The sequence below is a fragment of the Protopterus annectens genome, chromosome 6.part0 (assembly GCF_019279795.1).
Source record: "Protopterus annectens isolate FY-2018-M chromosome 6.part0, PAN1.0, whole genome shotgun sequence".
Taxonomy (NCBI): Eukaryota; Metazoa; Chordata; order Ceratodontiformes; family Protopteridae; genus Protopterus; species Protopterus annectens.
In genome coordinates, this window is record NC_056737.1 from 1,661,019,053 (window position 1) to 1,661,043,597 (window position 24,545).

General features: G+C 42.9%; 1 protein-coding gene across 3 annotated transcripts in view; it reads left to right on the top strand.

Moving 5' to 3' along the window:
- Positions 1-24,545, top strand: part of DYNC2LI1 (dynein cytoplasmic 2 light intermediate chain 1) — a 1,063,586-nt gene that overhangs the window by 307,805 nt on the left and 731,236 nt on the right. For all 3 annotated transcript variants that reach the window (XM_044075072.1, XM_044075070.1, XM_044075071.1), the window contains one exon: positions 22,968-23,056. In XM_044075072.1, coding sequence (XP_043931007.1) covers positions 22,968-23,056 — 89 coding nt within the window. The remainder of the gene's footprint in view (positions 1-22,967; positions 23,057-24,545) is intronic.

The following is a 24,545-nucleotide window of genomic DNA, read 5'->3' on the forward strand; positions in this document are numbered from 1 at the left end:
CTGTGACTTTTGGGTGGCCCAGCTGCCTTGGCATTGATGGCAGCCCTGACCCCTAGTAGATGATTGCCTTTGGTGCAGAATATAAGCAAGGCTTTTTCTCCATCTCCAAGTTTTCCTAGCCCATTCCTGGTCAAAGAGTCTCCATTGGTTTGGGTAGCTTCTCCCTGTCCATGCCACCAGAGCTGTCACCAGAGTCCTTGGCTGATGGGTTCCTCCTCATATGTCTGAATCTCCAAGTCCCTTTTGGTGGCTTCATCTGCTTGGGCATCGAGGTCAGTGGGCAGTTTCGAAGCTTCTGACTTGGAGCAGCTGATGAGGTCCTTTTTGTAGACTAAGATGCAGATAGGTTTTATCCCTTCAGGTCTGGAACCTGTTCCCTGAACCTTGGATCCATCTATCTGGTTTTCTCCCTTGACACCTTTGTATCTGAAGTCATCTGGCCCATCTGCATTTCCACCCTGGGTGTCAGATCTGACAGCTTGGCTGTCATCAGCTCCAGCTCCTTCCTTGGTCTCATTGACTCCAACTACTTCTGGGCCGACTGGACCTCAGAGCAGTGGCTTTGAGGCTGTTGTTTCTGGGTCAGGATCAACAGTCCCAGCTTTGTGTTCATCCCTTCCACTTGAAGCTTTGACATTTGACAATTCAGCTCTACTCTTGACATCAGATTAAGGTGTAACTCCACCCGGACTCAGGTGCATCTGTTGTATCTTTGGATACTGGTACCATCAGTTCTGGGAGGCTAGTGTCCGCTTCTGCCTTCAATGTTATGGAGAGGATATTCCCCTCAAAGCAGATGGGTTGGGATCCCCCAGCCAGTGTTCTGTCCTCTTTCTCTTCTGGACCTGTGAACAGTCATCAGCCCGCTCCTGGGCAGCGTATGCTGGTTGGTTTCCAAACTGCTCCCATGGTGGAGATTTTTGCTTCATCACCCTCTCTTCTGGTGTACCAGAGTGGGAGGCCATGGGTAAGATTCGGTGTAAGAGGAAGCATCTCAACTCCCCAGAGGAGTCTCTTACTCAGGATAATGACTTTGAGGAAGGAGAAAGAGCCCCCAAGTCTCTGCGGGATGAATAGTTTTTTTTTGGTTATCTGTTAGAGCTTCTTCACCAATGCAGGGACTGGATCACCAACCCCCCCCCCTTCCAGTGGGGCCAGTGTTTTGGGAGTCCTTCAGCATAGGTTGATCCATGCCCAGGGTGGTTCCCCCTTCAGATTCAGTCATAAACATAGTGTCTCAGAGAGCATGGAAGGAACCTGACATGGTGGAGCCCATTCCTAAGAAGTCCGCTAAAGTTCCTGCTCCTCCCAAGGACCAACCACATTGGCGTAAGGGTCTGGCCATGGATGCTGTTGTGGTGTTGGTGGCCACCAAAAAGGACATCTCTTAGGAGAGTTCCTCAATCCATCCCACAAATAGAGAATCTCAGGCTTTGGACCATTTAAGGAAGTGATTGTATGCCTCAGCCACATTTGCTTTGAAGGCTTTTAATTATTTATCACACTTGACCAAACTCCAATGCAATCTGATGTCCATACCGTTGAGGAATATTCAGCAGTCTCTGGAGTTTCAAAAGATGCTGGAGACTCAGTTGTCTATGAATTTAAAGAGTGGACAATAGAAATAATTTAGTAGTTATTAGGGAGGATATAAATTTCTTCAAAAAATATAGTTAGTGAGTGTGATAAAATGGAAGTGGAGTTTAAAACAGGGCAGAAATAAAAGAAAACAAGTTATGGTTAAGAAGTAACAATTATTTAGAGGGACTTACAAAGGTTAAAGTACTGGAGCTAGGGGGACTCTCAATGAAAGAGAAGAGGCACAAATGCAGAGTACTGAAGAGAAAATAAGGGACTACCTTGACAATATGCAAGAGTTTAGAAAGACTGCTGTTAAGCAACTGTTTTTTGATAACTCCAGAGCACAAAAGCTTTTAGCTCAATGGCTCAAGGAATAGAAAGTATAAAGGGTTGTTGCCAAGTTTAGGGAGTCTATAACAAGGAAAATAACCAGAAATCCTGCACAGGTATAAGAAACATTCCCGAAATTTTAAGAAAATGGGTATAAAGTAGAAAAATATGGTAATCAATGTTGTTTGTCTTTTGGCTTTTTCCAGGTAAGGGGTCGCCACAGCGGAACTTCGGTCCACTAATGATTGGCAGTAGATTTTTTTTTTTTTACGAAATGCCGAGGTGTCAGCTCGACACCCAATCTTCAACGAAGGCACACCCATTTATGCACACATGTCTTTCGAACGCTACTCAACCACAGGGAGGACATGCAGACTCCACACAGAAGGCACTTCCAAGCCAAGCCGAGAATCGAACGGGAGAACCTCTTGCTGTGAGGTAACAACACTACAAAGGTATAAATGAAAGTGTTTATGAAAGAATTAAATATGCCAGTGTTAGAGGTGGATGAGCTTCAAATAATAACAGTTAATATAGGAGGAGATGAGATAAAAATGGTGATGTATAACCAATCTGCAGGAAAGTCCCCAGGAATAGGTGGTATTCCTGTGAATGTTTGGAAGCTAGGAGGGAAGAAACTGGTAAAGATCTGGAAGGGTTTCTTTAAAAGCATTTTAACAGGATTAGAAGCATCAACATCCTGGAAGAAAGCAGTGGCGGTTGTAATACATAAAGAGGGTAAAGACTCATCAGATCCAGGTTCATACATGGCCATTTCAATCCTAAACCATGATTATAAAGTGTTTATGTCTGTAGTTGCTAAAAGAGTTACAAGGTGATGCTGAAATTGCTAGAAATGGGTCATTGTGGTTTTGTGGAGGGGAATCAAACATTTGACAACATTAACAGAACACTGATGATTCAGAGTGAAGCAGAATGTAAGAAAATACTGCTGCTGTTAGTGGGTCTTGATACAGAGAAAGCATTTGACAGAATAAGCTAGGAGTTTTGAGCAAGGCAATCAGTAGAAGTTTCTGCATTCCCTGATAAAATTATAAGTTAGATTAGGAGGATATATGAGGGGATCAGAGGCGGAAATTAAAGTGGATGGATTCCTCTTAGATAATTTCTATTTGAGCAGAGGAACCAGGCAGGGGTGTCCTCTTTCTCGTTTGTTATTTGCACTATGTTTAGATCCATTTGCAAAGAAAATAAGAAACTCGGAAATTTAAGGATATAATTGGTATGATTGTTAAGAAAAACTGGCCGTATTTGCAGATGTTATTATTTTATACCTGATAAAGCCAGAAAAAGGCATTTCAGTGTTCTGGCACATTTCGAGACAATTTCAAGTGTTTTCAGGATAGAAAAGTAATGAAGCTAAAACAAAAGCAATATATATATAAACTATGTACCCACACAAGAAATGGTTCAGCAATATCCATATTTATGGGGACATGATAAAATGAAGTACTTAGGAATATGGATTAAAAAGGATTCTGTTATGGCAGCTAAGGATATGTGGGAAGAGACTAAACAAAAGATAATACAAAAACTGAGAAATTGTAAGCTCTGTTTTACTGATATGGATAGCAAGATACAAGCAGTTAAAATGTTTTATTTCATTTAGTTTTATGCACAGGTCAGGCATATTTTTATCAACCAGAGGAGAGTTATGGATAGATATTAATAAAGAGCTGAAGGATTTTATCTGGGAGGGGAAGACAGCAAGAGTCATAGGATCATAGGAGATTACTAGGCTATTTACCCGGAGGTCATTTTAAGCCTAGCTGTTTCAAACCAGTGTAATACCATAGAAGTGCTAGTCAAAACAAAAGATTGCATTTAGTGATGACTTCCCATGTCCAGGAGGGTTGTAGCTGATAACCCCAGTAAGACTTTGCGGTGCCCCATCCACTCATCCAGGTTCTTCTTGAACAGTGTCATAGAGGTGCTCTGTTTCACATGAATTGGTAGTCTGTTCCAAAGACATTGAAGTCGCTGGGAAATAAATCTGTCCTTGCATCATGTCCTATTTAAGTCATAGGCCATATTTAAATCCCTGGAATAGGTAGACCTAGTCCCATTTGAATTACAGATATGTAGCAAGTTCATTATGTTTGGGTCTTGGATTGCTGTGTAGGCCAGACATAAGCCTCCCCTAAGAAGTCTATATGATGTAGAGTACAGTGACAGGGGCTTTAGTCAGTCTGTGTAAGGTGCATTCTGGAGCCCCTTGATCTTCTTTACTAGAAACCTCTGAGGTCTCTCTAATTGCTGCAGGTGCTTAGTATGGTACATGCCGAATGGGGCATTATGCTCAATTATGTGCCCGATAAGTGCAGAGAATGGGGGGAGGGTTATAACTTCTTTTGCTCTTGAGGTGATGCCTTTATTAATCAAGTGTGTTATGCGGAAAACTTTTCTTACTGTGGTAGACATGTGGCAGTCAAAGTTAAGGTCACAGTCAACCTGTGATCCCAGGTCCCTTACCACTTCATGGGTACTTAGGGTATTGTTGTTGATTTGACAGTGTGAAGGGACATTGTTTGTACTGAAGGGAATGATGCATTTCTTTGCATTCAGTCTGTGACCATGAATACTACACTAGCCATTGGTCTGCATGGCACCCTCCTGGAATATACTGACATCATTTGAGGATTCAATGATTGCTCCTAGTTTGCAGTCGTCTGCAAACCTGGTCAGCCACAACCCCCTAGTTTTGACCTGAACTTCTGAGAAGTGTATACCAAACAGTAGGGGTCCCAGCACTGACCCCTGTGGCACCATGCTGGTAACAGGTCTGCTGGTTGATGTGGTGTCACCCAGTTTTGTAGTGTGTGTCTGGTTTTTGAGCCAGTTGGCAACCCATCTTACAACAAAGGCATTTACATTCAGTTTACTAGGTGTATTGGCAAAGCCTGAATGTGGGATTGTGGCGAAAGCCTTTGCCAAGTCAAGGTATGCTGTTTGCACAGATTTGCCTTCATCAGTGGCCTTGGTCACACTTTCAGAGAAATCCACTAGATTTAACAGGCAGGATCTTCCTTCATGAAGCCGAATTGAGTAGGATCCAGGGTTTGGAGATCACGTATGTCTTTATTTATGAGGTCCATAATGATACTTTCCATGGTCTTACAGATGAGGATGGTCAGGCATATCGGTCTGTAATTCCCCGGGTCTGTTGCTAGGCAACCTTTGTGGAGGGGAATAACTGTAGCTGTTCTCCATTCCTCAGGAACAAAGCCTTTGGTTAGACTATGATTGAAAAAGGTACTTAATGGTGGTGATGCTAGTTCATGCTTTAGCCTGTTTAGAAGACAGCTTGGGATGTCATCTGGTCCTGTAGAGGCTGTGTTTTTTGCCTTGGACAAGGCTTTGAGGACCTGCTCTTCAGGTATGTAGGGGGGGTTGGGGGAGGGTTTGTTGTAAGGATAGGATAAGGGAATGAAATTTTCACCAAATCTATCCACTATCAGGTTTGCTATCTCCGTGGGTGTCAGAGTGTGTGTGACACCGTTGGCCATTAGTTCTGCACATACTTTGGTCCTACCCTTTAAGTTACGTACATAGCTGTAAAAGGCCTTATGGTTATCTTTGGTAGTACTTTCTAGGTTTCTCTCAAAGCAGCTCTTGGAGGATTTGACAAGTTGTCTTATTTGCCTATTGAGGCTCACGAGGGTGCTTTTCCATTGTTGGGGCCTTGCCTTTGTTTTCTTGCACAGCAACTTTTTGTGTTTATTGTAGAGTTTGTTGATGCTGGATGTCCACCATGGCAGCTTGTTTTCACTTGGGGCTCTGGCTTTAATTCTTTCTGGTACAGCTGAGTTTATAAACTTATGCAAGTGATTGTTCAGGGCTTTTTTGTAAGCTTCTTTGTAGTTAACCACTTTCAGCTTGGGGTGGGACTTGGAATGCATTCATACTTTCACCTAGGAGGGTATAGTTTGCCTTGGTGATGCTTTTTAGTCTGATTTCACCCTTTATGAGTTTTAGTGTTAGTGTCAGTTCGAAGGTTACTGATTTGTGGTCAGTTTTAATTAATAAGGGTCCAACAGTTGCCGCAGTGCACCTGTTTGACATGTTGGTGATGACCACATCTAGAATGGTTCTTTTGTTGGGGTATGGACAGTTTGTTCCAGGGCATTTGAATTTGCAAAATCAAGGAACTTTTGTGCTAGTGAGTTTGGGTTAGTGTAGGTTTCCCAGTGGATGGTGGGATAATTGAAATCCCCCATAACCAGTGTGTTCAGTAAAATTTGGATTGCCTTGAGTTTAGTTAAATAGGCTTCATGTGTGTCATGATTCATGGAGGGGGATCTATAATTGGCTAAGACTTGAATGGGGGTCTTACCCACTGTTACCTGGACCTGGAGTAACTCTATGGAGTTGTCCAGTCTAACTAGACGGGAGGTGAATTTATCTTTAATATAGATTGAAACACTGCCTCCTTTGGTCAAGTGTGATAAGCTCATTCTTCCAGCAGAACATTGCGGTTTGGGTTTACCTAGTTTGAAGGAGTATTTCAGACCTACATAGTTAGGACTCCTATATATAACACAAGCATAAAGTTTTATTTCAAAGTGGAAAGGGATGATGAAACAAGGGGGAAGCTCAGGAAACAAGGAGAGACTGAGATTTTGGATGCAGATCCTTAAGGAGAATAACAATCCTTAAGGAGAATAACAGTAACCATATAGAATATTATATTCATAAAGTAGCAGAAACTTTGTAAGAACTAAGCCAACACAGGAGTTGAGAAAGGAGATTCTGCTGATACATATGTCTGCAGTTAGAGATACAGACAACAGGCAAGAGGGGGCTGGAATTTATTGGAGAAAACTGGCAAAATAACTTATGTATTGAGAGCAAATAATTAGAAAGGGAAATGTAGTAGAATGGGAAGAGGCCAAGAATGTCTTTGGACTGCAGGCTAAAGATTGCCTTCCCTGACAAGGAATTAAAATACCAACACTGGTAGAGGTTTTAGTAGAATCTGGAACAGAAGCTGTTGTTAAAAAAGGAATAATTAGTAGAGCATATCAAATATTGCATGATAACTATAAGACTCAATCAAAGAAGGTTTGAAGGGATTGGAAAGAGAGATTGGATAAACAATTCACAAAGAAACAATGGGGGAAATAGCTATGTCTCCCAAATATGCAAAAGTCTTCATGATTTAAAATCTTTGCTTGAAGTTGTTTGCATAGATATCCTTCTATTGGGTCTATATCAGATCATTGAATGCTGAAAACAGCAAACGATGATTGATCGACCCTATTTCACTGAAAGCTGAAAATATTGGCAGCTCAGAACAGCAATTTCTTTCCTAGGGAAAGAAATCGCTGTTCCAAAAAAAAAAAAAAGTAAAAAGTTAAAACACATACACACCTATCTTAACCCTACTTCTAACCCGAAATAGAAAAGGAAACAGTTTAAAACATATATCCACCTAACATACCTTACTTCTAACCCCCCCAAAAAAGTAAACATATATACACTTAACTAAACTCTACTTGTAACCCTAAGGTGTACGCTAAATGTATTACTATATACGCACTTACCTTAACCCGCACCCTAACCTTAAGTTCAGTAACTATTGCACATTTACATTTGGGAGCCATATCTGATAAGGGAATCTCTGAGACTGCACTCCGGGACCGCACTACAGTGCAAAACATGGCAAACTTATGAAACGGCCAAGCGACTTCTTTCCCAGGGAAAGAATTCGCTGAAAAGCTGCTTCACTATTTTGCCTGTTTGCTATTTTCAGTTCAGTGAAAACTCATTTGATAGAATGCATTTTCGATGATGTGATAGGGACCCCCTTCTATTCCCATGTTGCAGTATTCTGCATATGGGTTTATCCCTTCAGTTTTGTGTACATATGGCTAGTATTCAAAAGCTTTCAGTTCCTCTGTGGTGCATCAGACATCAGGCAAGTCGGAGGAATGTGGGCCATAAAAGTGACGTCAGCATGCACCAGCCCTCATAACTTTTTAGCCTCCATTTGTATGCCAGGTGTTCCTGCTACCGCTGACGTCGCAATCATTTTTGAGATAAGTACCCCATTGGGGAATCTTTTTCAGTCCTTCATTATTCTGTATTGCTTGTTTATGTCATCCAGAAAGGAAAAGTGTCAGTGTGGGCGCCAGATTCCTCATAAGGATGCCCATGACAAGTGTTTGTTCTGTTTAGGTAAAGCTCACGACTATAAGGCCTGGCCAATTTGAAGGTGTTCGTGCGAAAAACTCTGCATAGCCGGTTGCATGTGTTAAATTTGTACCTAGACAACCAACACCTGAAGCTTCTTATGCTTAGAATGGAAGGTTCTGCTGACATCCCCCCTGAACCGCCCAAGAAGAAGCAAGAACCTTATGGCCTTCACCTTCTGCTGAGCCTCATCAGCCCGACCCCCAGCCAGTGCCCGACATAGGCTTGGTTTCAGGACCGGGTTCCAGATCCACTCCTGCAGAGGTCATGGGTACCTCTAAGGATGCCGCACCATCCACAGCCAAGAGCATGTCCGCCGAGGCTATACTGGCGCCATAAGCCGATGCCGGGGGGGGGGCAGTGATTCATGGGAAGGCATTGGAGACCTCTTCTCCTTTACAGTCCCCGGTTTCTAGGAAACCGGCCACCACTCCTGTGAAAAGAAGGGAGAAGAGAAAGCATATTACTCCCTCTCCTGAAAGCATGCCTGACTGGTAGGTCTTTAGTCAGAACCTCTTCAGCACCTTTATGGCACTGAGGCCTACATCTTCTTCCACCTCCACCCCTCCTCCTCTCTTAAGCCCTAGGCCCATGTCTGCAGAACAACCTGTTAGGGATGAGGAGGTCCTTTTAGATTCCTCTGAAGAATCTCTCTCCTACAGTTCACAACTTTCTTCTCCTTTGGGATATGGATCCCTTGAGGAAGAGTCCCTGAACCCTCCTTCCCCAGTGTGAGATTTAACATTTAGTGAGACCATTATCAGGATGCAGGAACATTTTAAATGGAATTCCTCAGAAATGTCCAAGGTACAGAAGAGGTATTACAACCTCATTCAAATGGAGACACCTAGCCCATCTGCTGTTCCTCCCATCCTTCCAGCCTTCTTAGATGCCTTTTGTTTGGCATCCACTAATCCTGACTCTCAGCTTCCTGCTCCATGCAGACCAGATAGGCTGACTCTGCTAAGCACCTGATAAAATGACCCCCAGCTGACCCAGTCACCATCTCTGTGGCCACTGACAAAGCCACCAAATTACTACCCACAACTACTATTCTCCCTGCTGACAAGAACAGCAAAACCATGGAGAGAATGGGGAAAAAGATTTATACCTTTGCTACACTGGCCTTTAGAGACACTAATTACCAGACCCACATGGCTAAGATTAACCCATCTCTTCTACAGTCTGCCACAAAATAGTTGGCAGATATTCCAGATCCCCTGGCCAAAACAGCCCTGTCCTCCTTGCTGGCTCTAAGATCCCAAGTCACCAGGCATTCCAATAGGTGCAGCTATGATGCTGCTGTACCCTCTGCTAGGTCAGCAGCATCAGCATCTGCCCTACGCAGATATTCCTGGCTGTGCCTACAACCCCTGCCAGATGATTTTAGGGCCATGCTCATGGATGCACCCCTGGATAATGCTGCACTTTTTGGATCAAAAGTAGCAGACCTCTTTAAATCACTGCAACAAAAGAGCAAAGAGATGCAGGACCTCAAACATCTCTTGGTCTCACCAGTTCCTAAGTTCCACCAGAATTATCCTTCCAAAACACAGTTTATCAGGAAACAATCCCGGCTTAACCCCACCACTAGACCTCGTAAACATACTAGGAAACAACCTCCTATGCCTAGAGCACCTCCTGCATCTAGCCAGAGATCTCCCTTTAAGGACAGGGCAGGTAGCATCTGACTACCTGCCTCTTCTGCCTCAACGCCCCCCCCCCCTTCTGTGCCCCTGTCCACCCGCCTCTCTCATTCTGTCCCTCTGTGGACCTAGATCATCGAAGACAAATGGGTCCTGTCTATCCTGAAAGAGGGCTACTACCTGACTTGGCTCTCTCCTCTCATATTGAAGGGCAGTCCCTGTCCCCCTTTACAACAACTGCCCCTCCTACAACTAGTTCTGCAGAGACTACTTGACCAGGGCACTATAGAGTCAGTCCCACTCTCAGCAAAAGGAAAAGGTTATTATTCAAGGCTCTTCTTGGTCCCTAAAAAAGACGGACCATGGAGATGCATCCTGGACCATTCCTACCTCAATCTCTTCCCAAAGGTACCCATCCTCAAAATGCTAACCTTGCCTACCCCTTTTCCCCTGATTACTCCACAGGGATTCATGGCTACTCTAGACATAAAGGATGTCTACCTCCACATCCCTATCAAATCCTCACACAGGAAATACTTAAGATTCTTGGTGGGCTTCCCTCATTGGCAATTTTCTCCCTTGCCTTTTGGTCTTTTCACTGCTCAGAGTCTTTACCAGATGTTTGGCACCAGTGGTAGCCTACGCCAGGACAAAGGGAATACAGATTTTTCCCTACCTGGACGGCATGCTCATCCAGGTCCCCAACCGATGTATACTACTAGATCACCTCCACCTGGTGGTCTCCTTGTTGCTGACTCTGGGATTCCAGATAAGTCTGCCAAAGTCTCACCTCCAGCCAACTCAGGACATTGTTTTCCTGGGGTGCAGAATAAGAACAGACGTCAAGGAAGCTTCCCTATCACCCCCAATGGTGAGCTCCTTGTCAGACCACCTCTTCCAGGTATTCCAATCGACCCAGTTAACTGCAAGACAGTGCCTGAAACTAGTGGATGTTCTTCGTGTTTCACTGTTGCAGTCATCACATTTCGGTTATCTGCTTGCAGTAGCCCTCAGTCGGCCTGATTATCAAAGTCTTGGGTCCTGCGTCAGTTGCTGTCTTATCCTCCATGACATCAGGTAGTCTGGTATAAAGCATGCAACCGATGCCATTACATCAGTCTTCTTGCTGTGCGGTGCCCGAAGCAGAAGCAGTTCGCAAGTGCCAGTCGGCCGACTCCTGAAATTTTCATTTTTGGGTTTCAGAACCGAAGTCTTAAACTAAAGCTAAGTACCCCGTTGGGGAAACTTTTTCTTGCTCTAATCCAATGTCAGTAAAAGTCAATAATTGTATTTCATGTGGAAAGCAAATACCTCATAAAGATTTCCATTTGTACTGTATTCCTTGCCTAGACCCTGACCACAATGTACCTCGCTGTCGGTTTTGTGCCTTATTTACGCAATGAACTATTCGGCGTTGGTATATTTATGCTTCTAAATATTTTGGTACTCAGTTCAATTATCCAGATATAGCTTCGGTAAGCCATCCGACTACTGACATTCCGAAAAAATGCAAAGATAAAGACAGAGACAGGCCACCTAGGTCCAAAGCTGCTGATGACGCTTCTCCTAAGCCAGTCGCCAGTTTGCTGGTACTCAGTGAGGAGCTTTCACAGCCCCTGATACCCGCTATTTCAGATTCGCAGGCCTCTACTGAGACCCATTCGGAGTCCAGTATGCCGCGAGATGCTTCAACTGTGGAACCTGCAGATGTCTCTACCTTGGATGGGTCCAGAGCCGCTGTGTAGGCACCAGCTTCTGAGAGTGTATTCAGGCCTGCTGACTTGCATATTAAACTGACGCCATCGTCTTCTTCAAGGCCTAAATCTCGAACTATGCCTAGAAAACCAACACCCAGACCGCATGGTCAGGCCTCTATGCCTAAAAAACAAATGATAAGAATGGCTGAAGACCTTTTTACTTTAATCAGGGGAAGCCAACCTTCCACCTCTAAGAGACCTAAGACTGAATTTGCTTATGATACTTCTGACCAGGATTCTGAAATTTCTGTTTCATCTGATGACCAGGATTTGCCCTTATCTACCTATGAGGATTCTGATGCAGAGGACTCGTATTCCCTCTGCTCCCCCCCCCCCCCAGAGGATTTCTATTTTGGTGAAACCTTGCATACTCTTAGGGAGCATTTTCATTGGGAAAGCCAGGATTATTCTGATTCTAAAAAGAGGCTTAGGGATTTCTTACTCCTGCCCCAGCACAGGCCTTTAGCTATCCCTCCTGTACTAGACATTGTTGATGATGCCTTTTTGGAATCTAGCTTGGCCCCTGACTCTTTACCTCCTGCTCTCAGAAAACCTGATAGATATTACAGGATTCCTGACTCTCACAAGTTCCTTTTTAAAAATCCTACTGCGGATCCTGAGACCATTTCACAGAGATCCAAGGGCATTAAGGCTACTACTGCCAAAAATCCTACCCCCTATGATAGAGACTCCAGGGCGCTGGATAGATGGGGTAAGAAGGTATACACTTTTGAAACCTTGGCCATTAGGGCCTTAAACTGCCAGTCTCATATGTTAAAGTATCAGCAGCATATTATTGGATTGCTTAAACAGAAAATTATGTTGATTCCTGACTGTACTGAAAATAAGGATTTACAGGATTTAATGCATTCTGCTGAACAGGTTGGAAAACATATTTTGCAATGTGGTTTTTGATTCACTAGAGGCATCTTGCAGGGCTGCTGTCACTGGGTCTGTACTTCGAAGGCATGCTTGATTTAAGGAGCAATCCTTGCCAGATCATGTTAAAGCTAAATTACTGGATGCTCCCTTAAATCAGGACCGCCTGTTTGGCAACAAAGCAGAAGAAGTTCTTAAAAAGATGGAGGAAAAAGCTAAATCTATGCAAATTGTTAAAGATTTCCTACAAATACGGCCTCCAAGATTTAGTAGGCATTGGCCCTCTAAGAATTGGTCCTTTTCTGCCTCTTCCAGGCCTTCTCAGTCCAAACCCAGACCCAGCAGAACACCCAGGCTTCAGTCCCAGGGTACGCACAGGACTAAGCAGTGGGGGGCTCCCACTTCCAAATCAGGGAGTAGTGATTCCCCCCTACGGTAAACTGTCTCAATGACTTAACTTTAAAACTTCCAAGCACTTCTCAACTGACTGCTCCTTTAGGGGGAAAGATTGCTCTGCAGGCAAAAAACTGGGAACACATTACCCAGGACAAATGGGTTTTAAATATAGTTTCCCAAGGATACAGATTTCACTTCCACATGTTACCAGCCCTAAACGGTTGGCCAGATCTACCCCCACATCAGTGGGCAGAGGCTCAACAGCAAGTACTGTCTCTGTTAAGCATAAAGGCTATTCAAACTGTACAAGAAGAGGAAAAGGGACAAGGTTTCTACTCAAGACTTTTCCTGGTACCCAGAAAAGACAATTCATGGCGTCCTATCCTGGACCTGTCTATCTTAAACACCTTTTTGGTGATTCTAAAATTCAAGATGCTAACTCTTCACCAGTTGATTCCTATGCTAGGCAAAGATGCCTGGTTGGCAACACTCAATTCAAAGGAAGCCTACCTGCACATCCCAATAAGGGAATCTTGCAGAAGATACCTATGCTTCAAAGCAGGCTACATGCACTATCAGTTCTCTGCACTGCCCTTTGGCTTATCTACTGCGCCCAGGGTATTCACAAAGTGTCTAGCTCCAGTCATTGCATTTTGCAGGCAAAGAAATATTCAAATATACCCATACCTGGATGATTGTCTAATTCAGGCAGAAAGCCAGGACATACTTTTGAATCATCTGGCATTTGTACAAAATGTGCTAATTTGTCTGGAGTACACCATAAATGAAAAGAAATCACATTTGGTACCATGTCAACAAATTATATTCCTGGGAGCAAGCTTGAACACAACTTCCCAGATGGCTTTCCTCACGCCAGAGAAACAAATTCATTTGACAACTTACTTCAAACTAATGGCCACAAAAACCCTGCTAACTGCAAGGCAAATACTGCAAGCCTTGGGGTTCATGGCCTCCTGCTTTCTACTAATTCCATATGCAAGAATGCATATGAGGAAACTACAATGGTATCTAAAAAGCCTATGGTGTCAACATTCTCAGGATCTAGATGCAATGATTCCTATCATACCTTGCCTACGGTTAGAGTTCCTTTGGTGGGCAGAGGTCTGCCACCTCAACAAGGGAGTACCATTTACTCTACCTCCTGCTGCCCAAACCCTAACAACAGACACATCAGACTATGCATGGGGGGCTCACCTGGCAGGGAAGTGGATTCAGGGCAAATGGAACCCAAGTCAATGCACCTGCATATCAATCAAAAAGAAATGTTAGCTGTACAGAATGCTATGACAGCCTTCAAGGACCACGTTCTTCCCAGACAATTAATGGTAAAGACGGACAACACCACTGTTATGTGGTACATAAACAAGCAGGGGGGTACCCATTCTTACCCCCTCTGCAGACTAGCCATGGCTCTGTGGAACACAGCTTTGAGCTATCAAGTGCATCTACAGGCTCAATTCCTGCCAGGAAAACTAAATACACTGGCAGATGAACTAAGCAGAAATCTCATAGACCCACATGAGTGGAAAGTGGAACCAAAGACTTTCAACATGTTGATAAACAAATGGGAGAGCCCAGATTTAGACCTGTTTGCTTCCCCCAAAACTACCAATTGGACAAATTCTGCACAAGGACTCCCCACAAACAAGCTTGGAAAGTGGATGCTCTGTCCTTCAGCTGGAAAAATCTATCAGTTTATGCCTTTCCTCCTCTGCCTCTCCTCTCCAAAGTACTACTAAAGATCAAACAGGACAAACCAAGGATGATATTGATTGCACCAGACTGGCCACGCCTACACTGGTACCCCATCTTGAGTAGTGTGTCACTGCTGGCTCCATGGCACCTGCCTCAGACCCCTACCCTGTTGTCACAGCAGGAGAACCAGATTCTACACCCTCAGCTTCAAACCCTGAACCTGGCAGCCTGGCTAATTACCTAATCTCTCCATTAACATCCCTCAGTAAACAAGTGTTGGATGTCATTTTGGAGGCAAAGAAGCCTAGTACTAGAAAATCTTATGCTGAAAAATGGAAAAGATTCTGTGCCTGGAACCAAACTCAAGGGATGGGCACAGCAGCACCCAATTTACCTCAGATGCTTCAATACTTAACTGAGATGCTTCACAAGGTCCTTTCTTTTTCCTCCATCAAAATTCACGCCTCAGCCATTTCAGCTCATTATAACACAGAACCACCCCTGTTCTCTCATCCACTGCTCAAGCAGTTCCTCGGAGGGGCCAAAAACTTAAGACCATCCAGGAGAGCCCCTACTCCAGCCTGGGACCTTAACTTTGTATTGGAAAACTCACTCTCCCTCCTTTTGAGCCAGCTGCAAGGGCAGATTTAAAATTCCTTTCTTGGAAAACATCCTTCATTTTAGCAATCACTTCAGCAAGAAGGGTATCTGAATTTCAGGCCCTTATGACAGTGGAGCCTTTCATCATCATTCATGCGGACAGGGTGTCCCTCAGGACCAATCCATCCTTTATGCCCAAGGTGGTATCCAGTGTGGCTCTTAATCAGTCCATTCATTTGCCAATCTTCTTTTCTAATCCACAGAATAAAGGGGAACGGATACTGCATTCGTTAGATGTGCACAGACAACTTAGATTTTACTTGGACAGGACTAAACCTCAAAGGAAATCTGAACAACTGCTGGTGGCATTTGCTGCAGGGGCAGAGGGGAAGGCTATTTCAAAATAAACCATTTCTAAATGGATAGGCCATTGCATTCATTTCTACTATAAGCAACATGGAAAACCTATCTCACAGGGGATTAGACCCCATTCAACCAGGGCTTGAATCTACCTCTACAGCCTTTCTCAGAGGCGTCCCTACTAAGGGCATCCTAGAAGCTGCTACCTGGAGTTCTGTACATACTTTTACCAAGCATTACCATTTGCCAATTTTCTCTAAATCCAGAGCTGGCTTTGCCACTGCAGTGTTGCAGGACATTATAGCTGGTCCTAATGCTGTCTGAATTCCTCCTCCCATCATTAGCTTTGGGAATCTATCCAAATGTGATGACTGCAACAGTGAAACACAAAAAACATAGATCAGTTGTGTACACTTACCATAAATGTAGATATTCAAGTGTATTCATTGTTGCAGCCCTGGTTACCCTCCCTCCAGCCCCCTGACTTCTCTAGGCTATACCTCTACTCTCCTTTACTATGCTTAAAAGCTTTTTAGTGTATTTGCTTTTTTGGTTGGAGGTATAACCTTATATATATATATATATATATATATATATATATATATATATATATATATATATATTTATTTATTTAATTGCTTCCCATTAGGGGGGCACCTGACACTGACATCTGGGGCAAGAAAAACTGATGTAATGGCGTTGACTGCATGCTTTATACCCCTGACTACCTGACGTCACAGAAGATGAGACAGCAACCGACGCAGGATCCAAGACTTTGGTAATCAGGCCGACTGAGGGTTACTGCAAGCAGATAACCCAAATGTGATGACTGTCACAGTGAATATACTCTTAACATCTACATTTATGGTAAGTATACACAACTGTACTGTTTCATGGCAGCCACAATACCCATGCTACCTCTAGCAAGGTTCCACATGAGAAAGCTGCAGTGGTACCTTCATTCAGTCTGGAAACAACACAACCAGCCCTTGGAGCACACTGTACCACTTCTTCCCTGCTTAAAAAGGAGGTACTTTGGTTGTGGAATCAGGTGCAACAAAATCCAGGACTCCCACTAGAACCACCACAACTCACCCAGGTCATGCACACAGATGCGTCAGACCTGGGCTGGGGAGCTACTCTATGACTAAGACAGTTGCAAGGCTTGTGGCCAAACCACCTAAAATCAGAACGCATCAATGCCAGAGAAATTAGGACAATCCTGCTAGCCCTACAGGCATTCCAATTTTTCCTCCTACAGGAGACTCTTCTGATATACACAGACAACATGACCGTACTGTGGTATATCAACAAGCAAGGAGGGACGAAGTCCTACTGGCTGTGCAGGCTATCTCTCTTGGTTTGGCAACTGGCTGCCTCACAGAGAATCTCCCTAAGAGCAACCTACATCCCCTCCCTTCACAACAAACAGGCAGACTTGTTGAGCAGGACCAGCACCAACAACCATGGATGGATGCTGCACAGAGAGGTCGTCTTGGATCTGGTCCACAAGTGGGGTATACCTCAAATAGACCCATTCACCTCCTCCTTCAACAGACAACTTCCTGGGTTTTGCACCAGGACACCAGAACCACAGGCACTGGCAACAGATGCCGTCTCAATATTCTGGAAGGGGAAATATCTGTATCCATTTCCCCCTTCCCTCTCATTCAGAAAACCCTGCTGAAAATACAGCAGGACAATCCAAAAATCCTGTTGGTGACTCCCTACTGGCCCAGACAGCACTGCTTCCTCTTACTTCTTCATCTGTCCAAGGGCAATTACCACAAGTTACCCCCCAGAGTGGACCTCCTCACACAACATAAGGAATCACTAATCCCTGCACAGTGGCAGATGCTCCATCTAACCCTGTGGCGGATAGGATTCTGATTCCATTTAGACACCTTTACAGTGAGGACGTGCTCGATGTCCTGCAGAAGGCCAGGAAACCTAATACCAGGAAATCATATTTATTCACTATTTGGTGTCACAAAAAACAGCTGGATCCACTTTTTAGTGAACACCCCAGTGCTGTCCTATTTGTGTGAACTACTGCAGTCAGGACTGGCTTACTCATCCATTAAAGCCCATCTGTCTGCTATTTCTGCCTGCTTACCTCTAGAGCCCCCTCTGGGTGCATGAGTACCTTGCAAACTTTTCCTTAAAAGAGTTCTACACCTTAGGCCTCCAAGGAGACCTGTTCCCCCTCCTTGGGACCTCAATTATTTTGTTAGAGAAGCTTACGCTACCTCCCTTTGAGCCAGCCAGTATGGCCTCCTTAAAGCATTGCACCTGGAAAACCATCCTGCTGATGGCCCTTACCTCAGCCAGGAGAGCATCCGAACTACAAGCCCTGATGGCTACACCACCCTTTCTAGTTTTTCACAAAGACAGGGTCACCCTCAGGATAAATCCTTCTTTCATGCCCAAAGTTGTCAATGACAGGTCCCTAAATCAGGCCATTCAGCTACCTGTTCCCCAACCCACAGGGACACAGTCAGAGAGTGCTGCATTCCTTGGACATGCATAGACAAATCAGATTTTACCTGCACAACACCAAAGCTGTCAGACAGACAGACCAGCTATTTGTATCCTTTCATCCCAGAGCCCTGGGTAAGGCAGTTACCAAGCAGGCCATTTCTACTTGGATATCAAAAGCAATTACCTTTTTCTACCAGTTTCATGGCAAGACCCTGCAGGGGGCAGTAAAAGTTCATTCCACTCAAGCAATGGCAGCCTCAGAAGCCTTCTTCCAGGGTTTGGATACCCCTTCCATTCTGGAAGCTGCCACTTGGATATCTGTCCACACCTTCACCAAACACTACAAGCTTGACTTCATCTCCAGGTCCAGGGCAGGTTTTGCCAGGGCTATCCTGCATAGATTTCTGGAATCTGCTTCTAGACCACCACCCTAATCGCAATGAGCTTTGGCACTCACACATATGCAGAATACTGCAACATGGGAATAGAAGGACATAGAACAGTTGTGTAAAATCTTACCATAACCATAGATGTCCTTCTCTTCCATGTTGCAGTATTCCTTCCCACCCACCTTCCCATCTCTTCTACTACATTCTTCCCTTTCTGGATGGCAATGATATAGCTTTGCCCTTACAGGACTGGCTCTGAATGGGGATACTCTTCTGAGGGCTGGTGTGTGTCGACGTCACTTTTATGGCCCAGATTCCTCTGCCTTGCCTGATGTCTGACGCACCACAGAGGGACTGAAAGCTTTTGAATACTGGCCTTACATATGCGAAACTAAAGGAATAAACCCATACGCCGAATACTGCAGCATGGAATAGAGGGACATCTATGGTTATGGTAAGATTTTACACAACTGTTCTGTGTATTTTTAAATCCCAGATAGACTCCAAAGAATTTTTCCTCGGGTAGATAGAAAATGTTGGAAGTGTGATGGGGAAGAAAGAGGTAATTGGGAACATGTTTTTTGGGAGCATAATGAATTGGCAGACTTAAAAAATTCCATGCAGACTACTCCATCAAAACTGTTTGGTGAGCATACTAGCATAACTAAGGAATTTTTTTTTTGAGCTATAATACAGAATCGGAATTGCCTAGACATAGTAATTCCTTGCGGAGTATAATTACGGTGGCTACCAAAAAAGCAGTTACTAGAAAATGGAAATCAGAAGTCCGTGCCAATTGTACTAGAAGTAGTAAATACAGTAACATAATTAACACATCTGGAAATGGATAAGATCAAATTACATAGAAAAAATTTTGAAATATGGGAACAGTACATGCAGAGGAGGAATGTGGTTTAAAAGAAGGCAGGATTTGAATAAGTTATGTAATGTCTGACTGACAGTGATTGGATAGATTATAAGTGATATATAATGGTTGCATCTAAAATTATGTCAGTGTGGTTTGTTTTCTTTTATATAAATGTATGATTGCCTATGTCATAAGTGATAATTTAATAAAATATATTTCTTGTTTAAAAAATGACTGACTCTCCAGGAAAAAATGTTTTGAAGATAGATGGATATAGCAGCTTGAAACTCACACCTGCCTCTCGACATTCCCTGATTGCTGGAATAAATTTATTTCTGTTCTGCCTGTTGTGTCTTGAGTAATCATTTTCCACAAACACTCTGCTGTCTCCAACTTTTAAAACTTTGTCTTTCTACCCAGTTTTGTCAGAATCAGCTATTTCTGCTGGTAGGATTGCATCTTTACTCGTAGAGATCTTGGCTGCTTTCTCATGGCCAGGATTGGAACATACACTCAGTGTGCCTTTTCAGTTAGCAATTTCTGCTGTGGAATTCGTCAAGTTGCCTATCTGTGCTTTCATAAAATTATTACAGTCTGCCCCTTCCAGTTTGTCTGGTACAGTAGAAAATCTTCGGTTTTCCCTGTGTGCTCTGTCCTCTAATTCTACCAATTTTTAAAATCTCTCTTCTTCGGCAGGCTCATTCTTAGACAGCCTTTTCTTCATTTCTACCTCTGATTTTTGCAGTTTTATCAGCTTATCTGAATATCTATTTAAAGATTTTTTTCATTTTTTTCCAGCATTTTGAGTTGATGTACTCCTTCAGTGTTTCATTTATTTTAATCAGCTCTGAGCACATTTGACTTTTTTCCTCTAGATTACTGGAAGTCATGTCTTGCCCCAAAGCTGGGACTTGAGCTGCTTTTTTACTGAACAGATGCAGGATTCTTCCCAGCCTGTGTTTTCTCCTCACTTTTTGTGGTTGATTTTCTTTCAGGTGCTCTAGATTTCTTTCTGCTAATATCCACAAAGTGTACTTACTAGATAGTAACAGAAATTCACCTAAGAAGACTAATTCACCTTCTTTTCCGAGATTCTGTTTTCATACTGGGAGAGCTGAACTTAAGCAGTTAAAGCAGTTACTCTGTGCGCAGCCATCTTGGAAGTCAGGTTTTGCTACATCTTGACCTCATGGAGGGGAGGACTGTGGTTCATCATCAGATGGTGAAGTTGTTTCATAAAGGGGTTCAGTATCTTCTTGTTTAAAGTAATTTTTTCTCACTGAGACTGAAGTTTCATGACTTATGAGCTTGTTCTTCTCAGTTTTGAACCTACTGGTTCAACAGTTGTAAAATTCATCTCTTGGAAAAATATTTTTTGGTGATCAATTATCTCAGCTCACAGTATATCATATTTCCAGGCACTTTACTAAAGGGAATCATAATTTGGCTTTAACAAGGATGACTTGTTTTAGGAGCAGCTCGAATTTCTTAATCAGAAACTGTGTCAGAATTGTCCCTAAATCATTCATTTAGCTCCCAGTTTTCCTTGTGGGTCAGAAAGTATTTGAGAGTGGCAAATTCTTCATGCCCTGGATGTGCATTGTCAGTTCACTTTCTATCAAAAGCAAATGCTTGAGTGTAAGATTATAAATAGCTCTTTTCTCTCTCCAGTGCGTAGATAAGATCAAGAAAACCCATTCCAAATAGATTGCAGACAACAGTATATTATTTTTTGATATCTAGGTATAAACTGCTGTTTAGGAATTATTCTGTCATTGTCTACACCACCTAGCATCTGCCAGCTTCCATTGTTTACTTCAAATATGTATGGCTTGCAGACATTTGTGCCACTGCCACTTGGTCATTTGTTCTCACCTTCATCATGCGTTATTGCTTGAAATGTGGTTTTAGGAGGTGAGCCTTCTGTAGTGTCGCGTCAGTTTAGGACTCGGCCTTTTCAACCTTCAGCCCTTGGCTTTCTGCCTGCTTTTACCATTCTTTTTTTTCCTGTCTGAGATTCAGTCCAGTCATAAACCAAAAGAGTAATATACATGATACTTCATAAAACACGTTTTTTTTCCATTAAAGCTGATCTGCAGAGGCCCCTCCTTATAGGAATACCCTCCTCCCTTCCTCCTTTGCATTTATGATTCCTCCAGCTACTGTTGAAGTTCCCAGTAAGTTGTGCTGGTATAGATACCTCTTACAGTGTATGTATCAGATATTTTGTTTTGCCTCCTTTGTAGGACATGCAGTCACTCAGTGGTTGAAGACAGACAGGACGGCTCAGGGGTTAGCATGCTGTCTTTCTGTTGAGTATGATGTCACTGCATACCCTGTGTAGAGGAGGGTGTAAAAGCTGTGACTTTGTTAGCTTCTAAAAAACATATGCTGGACTGAAGAGGAATAAAGAATAAACCTCAATGTTGGTCCACTTGTAAGAGGACCTCACAGATCAACTGATATTAAGAACACGTTTTTACTTTTCTTCATGCAAATTGTATTCCAAGAACATTTACTATAATGGATTACATAATTGCCTGTGCATTTCAAAATCCACCTTACACCTAATTTTGCCTTTGAATCCAAGATCTTAGTTTTTTTTAATATGCATTTTCTTCCAGTATGCCTACCAACCATCAGTATCTTCACTTTTGCCATCTGTACATTACACATCTAGGGCTGAGAGTGTCTCTGCATGTTCAATTGCTCGTTCTTGTTCTTGGGGTGGGATGCTTCAGAAGGGATGCCATTCAGGTAAGAATTATGTCATTTGTAGTTATGCTCCAACCCACAGTACCCTACAGATGGTAGGCACAGCTGTAGTACCACCCCCCCCAGACATATGCACTTCTACACATTTCCAATTCTGGCTCCAGAATACACTGCCTGGTATGCATGCATGCACTCACCACAGCCCATGTGCTATAATACCCAACCCTTTGCTGGGTGTCAGTATTGCAGCAAGTCTCACTGCCTTCATCCCTCTTGAATGGGTAAGCTAATGTCAGCCACTCACTTCTACAATCTCCAGGTAGTTCCTCCAACACCTGGGTCATGACTCAATCCTGGGTCATCTGGGCCATTATCAGGCTTTATCCATCCATTCCATGGAACTGGCCAGCACAAGCATTTTTTCAGCGAGGCTTTGTCCCCTTGCATTCCCTGATGTAGGAGGCTAGGCTGTGCACCCCACACCACTACTGCTTATCTATGCTAACTAAGAAATTGTATTTTTACATATTGCAAATAACAAGATACTGCAACCTTGAAATTAGCTATTTCAAGGATTGCAATTGCAGTCCTCAGAATTTCAGCATACTAACATTGTTGCACTTAAGGTTTCACTTTACTAAAAATAGACAAATAAATAGGCAAATAAAAATATAAATACACAAAAATGGCATAACCTTACAGAATAAGTGTGTGATTTAAGACATTACTGTTACAAGCACTATTCTTATCAGTAAGCAAATTTGAAGGAAGTAGGTATCAAAATATTCGGTGTAAACTTGCAGTCATTTGTTGAAGCCTTGTGATTTTTTTTCCCTTTCTTGAAACGGGTAGAGAAATTGTAACTGTGAAATAACTTTGTAGTCTGTGTTGCACTAAGAAACTTGATATTTGGAAATGTTTGCAATTGTTGATGATTCTAACCCATACCAAGTTATGTTTGCAATTTGAGCTGTAACATTTTAAAATGTTGTATATCTTCAGATGGTTTTACTCAGCATTTTCTCTCCTTTCACAGCCTAAGGATATTGCACACTTGTGGGAACTGGGTGGTGGTACTTCCCTGACTGAGCTGATTACAATACCAATAAATGTCAGCAGTATACGGTATGCTTGTCTTTTTTTATCTATTTGGGTAGGTCTCATAACACACTAGCATTTCTTTTTTTTTTTTCTTCCAGGCTGCAAAGTGTTTTCTTATGATAAATGTATTCATATTACTGCCTACTGAACTTTTCTATGTTATTTATAGAGAGTGCATTCTAAGTATAAGAATAATAGTGTATGCACATTGGGGTGTGGATGTGTGTGTGTGTGTGTGTGTGTGTGTGTGTGTGTGTGTGTGTGTGTGTGTATATGCACATGCACTTGTTGCATGATGCTTTTAATTTATTTAGGGGGTTTAAATCAGTAATACTGTTGAAATTTGTAAATATTTTTGTGTAGTTAGTGACTTTAACTTATACACCTAGTCACCGGTATGCAGTTTACAAACAATAATATCTCACTTGTAAAAGAAAAAGTAGGAACAGGGGCTGTGGAGTTGATGTATATGTAAAGCAGAATGTGCCTGTTACTAGGACAGAATTAAATGTAATTGACAAGGTTTTACAGAGCATAGCTACTAATATCAAAGTAATCAAACCACCATTCTGCAAAGAGATGCTTTTCACACTGTACAGATTCTAAAAAGATAGTAATTAAATACTTTTTTATATTAGTATTTATATTAGTAATGCTCTTACATTGGCACATCATCACATAATGCTTTCCACATGTACAGGTTCTTTCATATTTCATCTCCACATCCCTTTACATTTATGGTGGTGTCCTATCTCAGTCTCTGTGCTAGCTGCATTTTGTCTTGTGTCATACCTCTAAACTCCTCCTCATTCCTAACCTCTAGCTACCAAATCACCTCTCACTTCCTCCTTTGCAGTACTTTCTTTTCTACTATTTCTGCTACCCCTTTCCTCCTTTTGGTTTCTCTTTTTCCTTTTTATTCTTTCCTTACTCCAACCCTCCCTCTATTTTGTTAGCTTTACCATGTTTTGTCTTGTGTATTTCTCACATTGTATCCTCCAGTAACTTCCCTTGATGTTCTTTGTGTTTCACTGTTGCAGTCATCACATTTGGGTTATCTGCCTGCAGGTAGCCCTTAGTCGACCTGAATACCAGGCTCTTCGGATTTCTGCGTTAGATGCTGTCTCTTCTTCCATGATGTCAGGTCGTCAAGGGTATAAAACATGCAGCCGACGCCATTACATCAGTCTTTCTTGCCGTGCGGTGTCCGAAGCAGAAGCAGTTCGCAAGTGCCGGTCGGCCGTTGCTTGAAATTTTTGTTTTTGAGTTTCAGACCCGAAGTCTTCAAAAAAGATAAGTACCCCATTGGGGATCCTTTTTCTTGCTCTAACCGATGTCAGTAAAAGTTAACAATTGTCATACCTGTGCAAAGCAAATACCTCATAGAGATTTTCATTCGTACTGCATCCCCTGTTTAGGCCCAGACCATGACGTCCCTCGCTGTTGGTTTTGTGCCTTGTTCAACGCCCGAGCTATTCGTCGTCGGGCTATTTTTGCAGCCAGTTACTTTCGT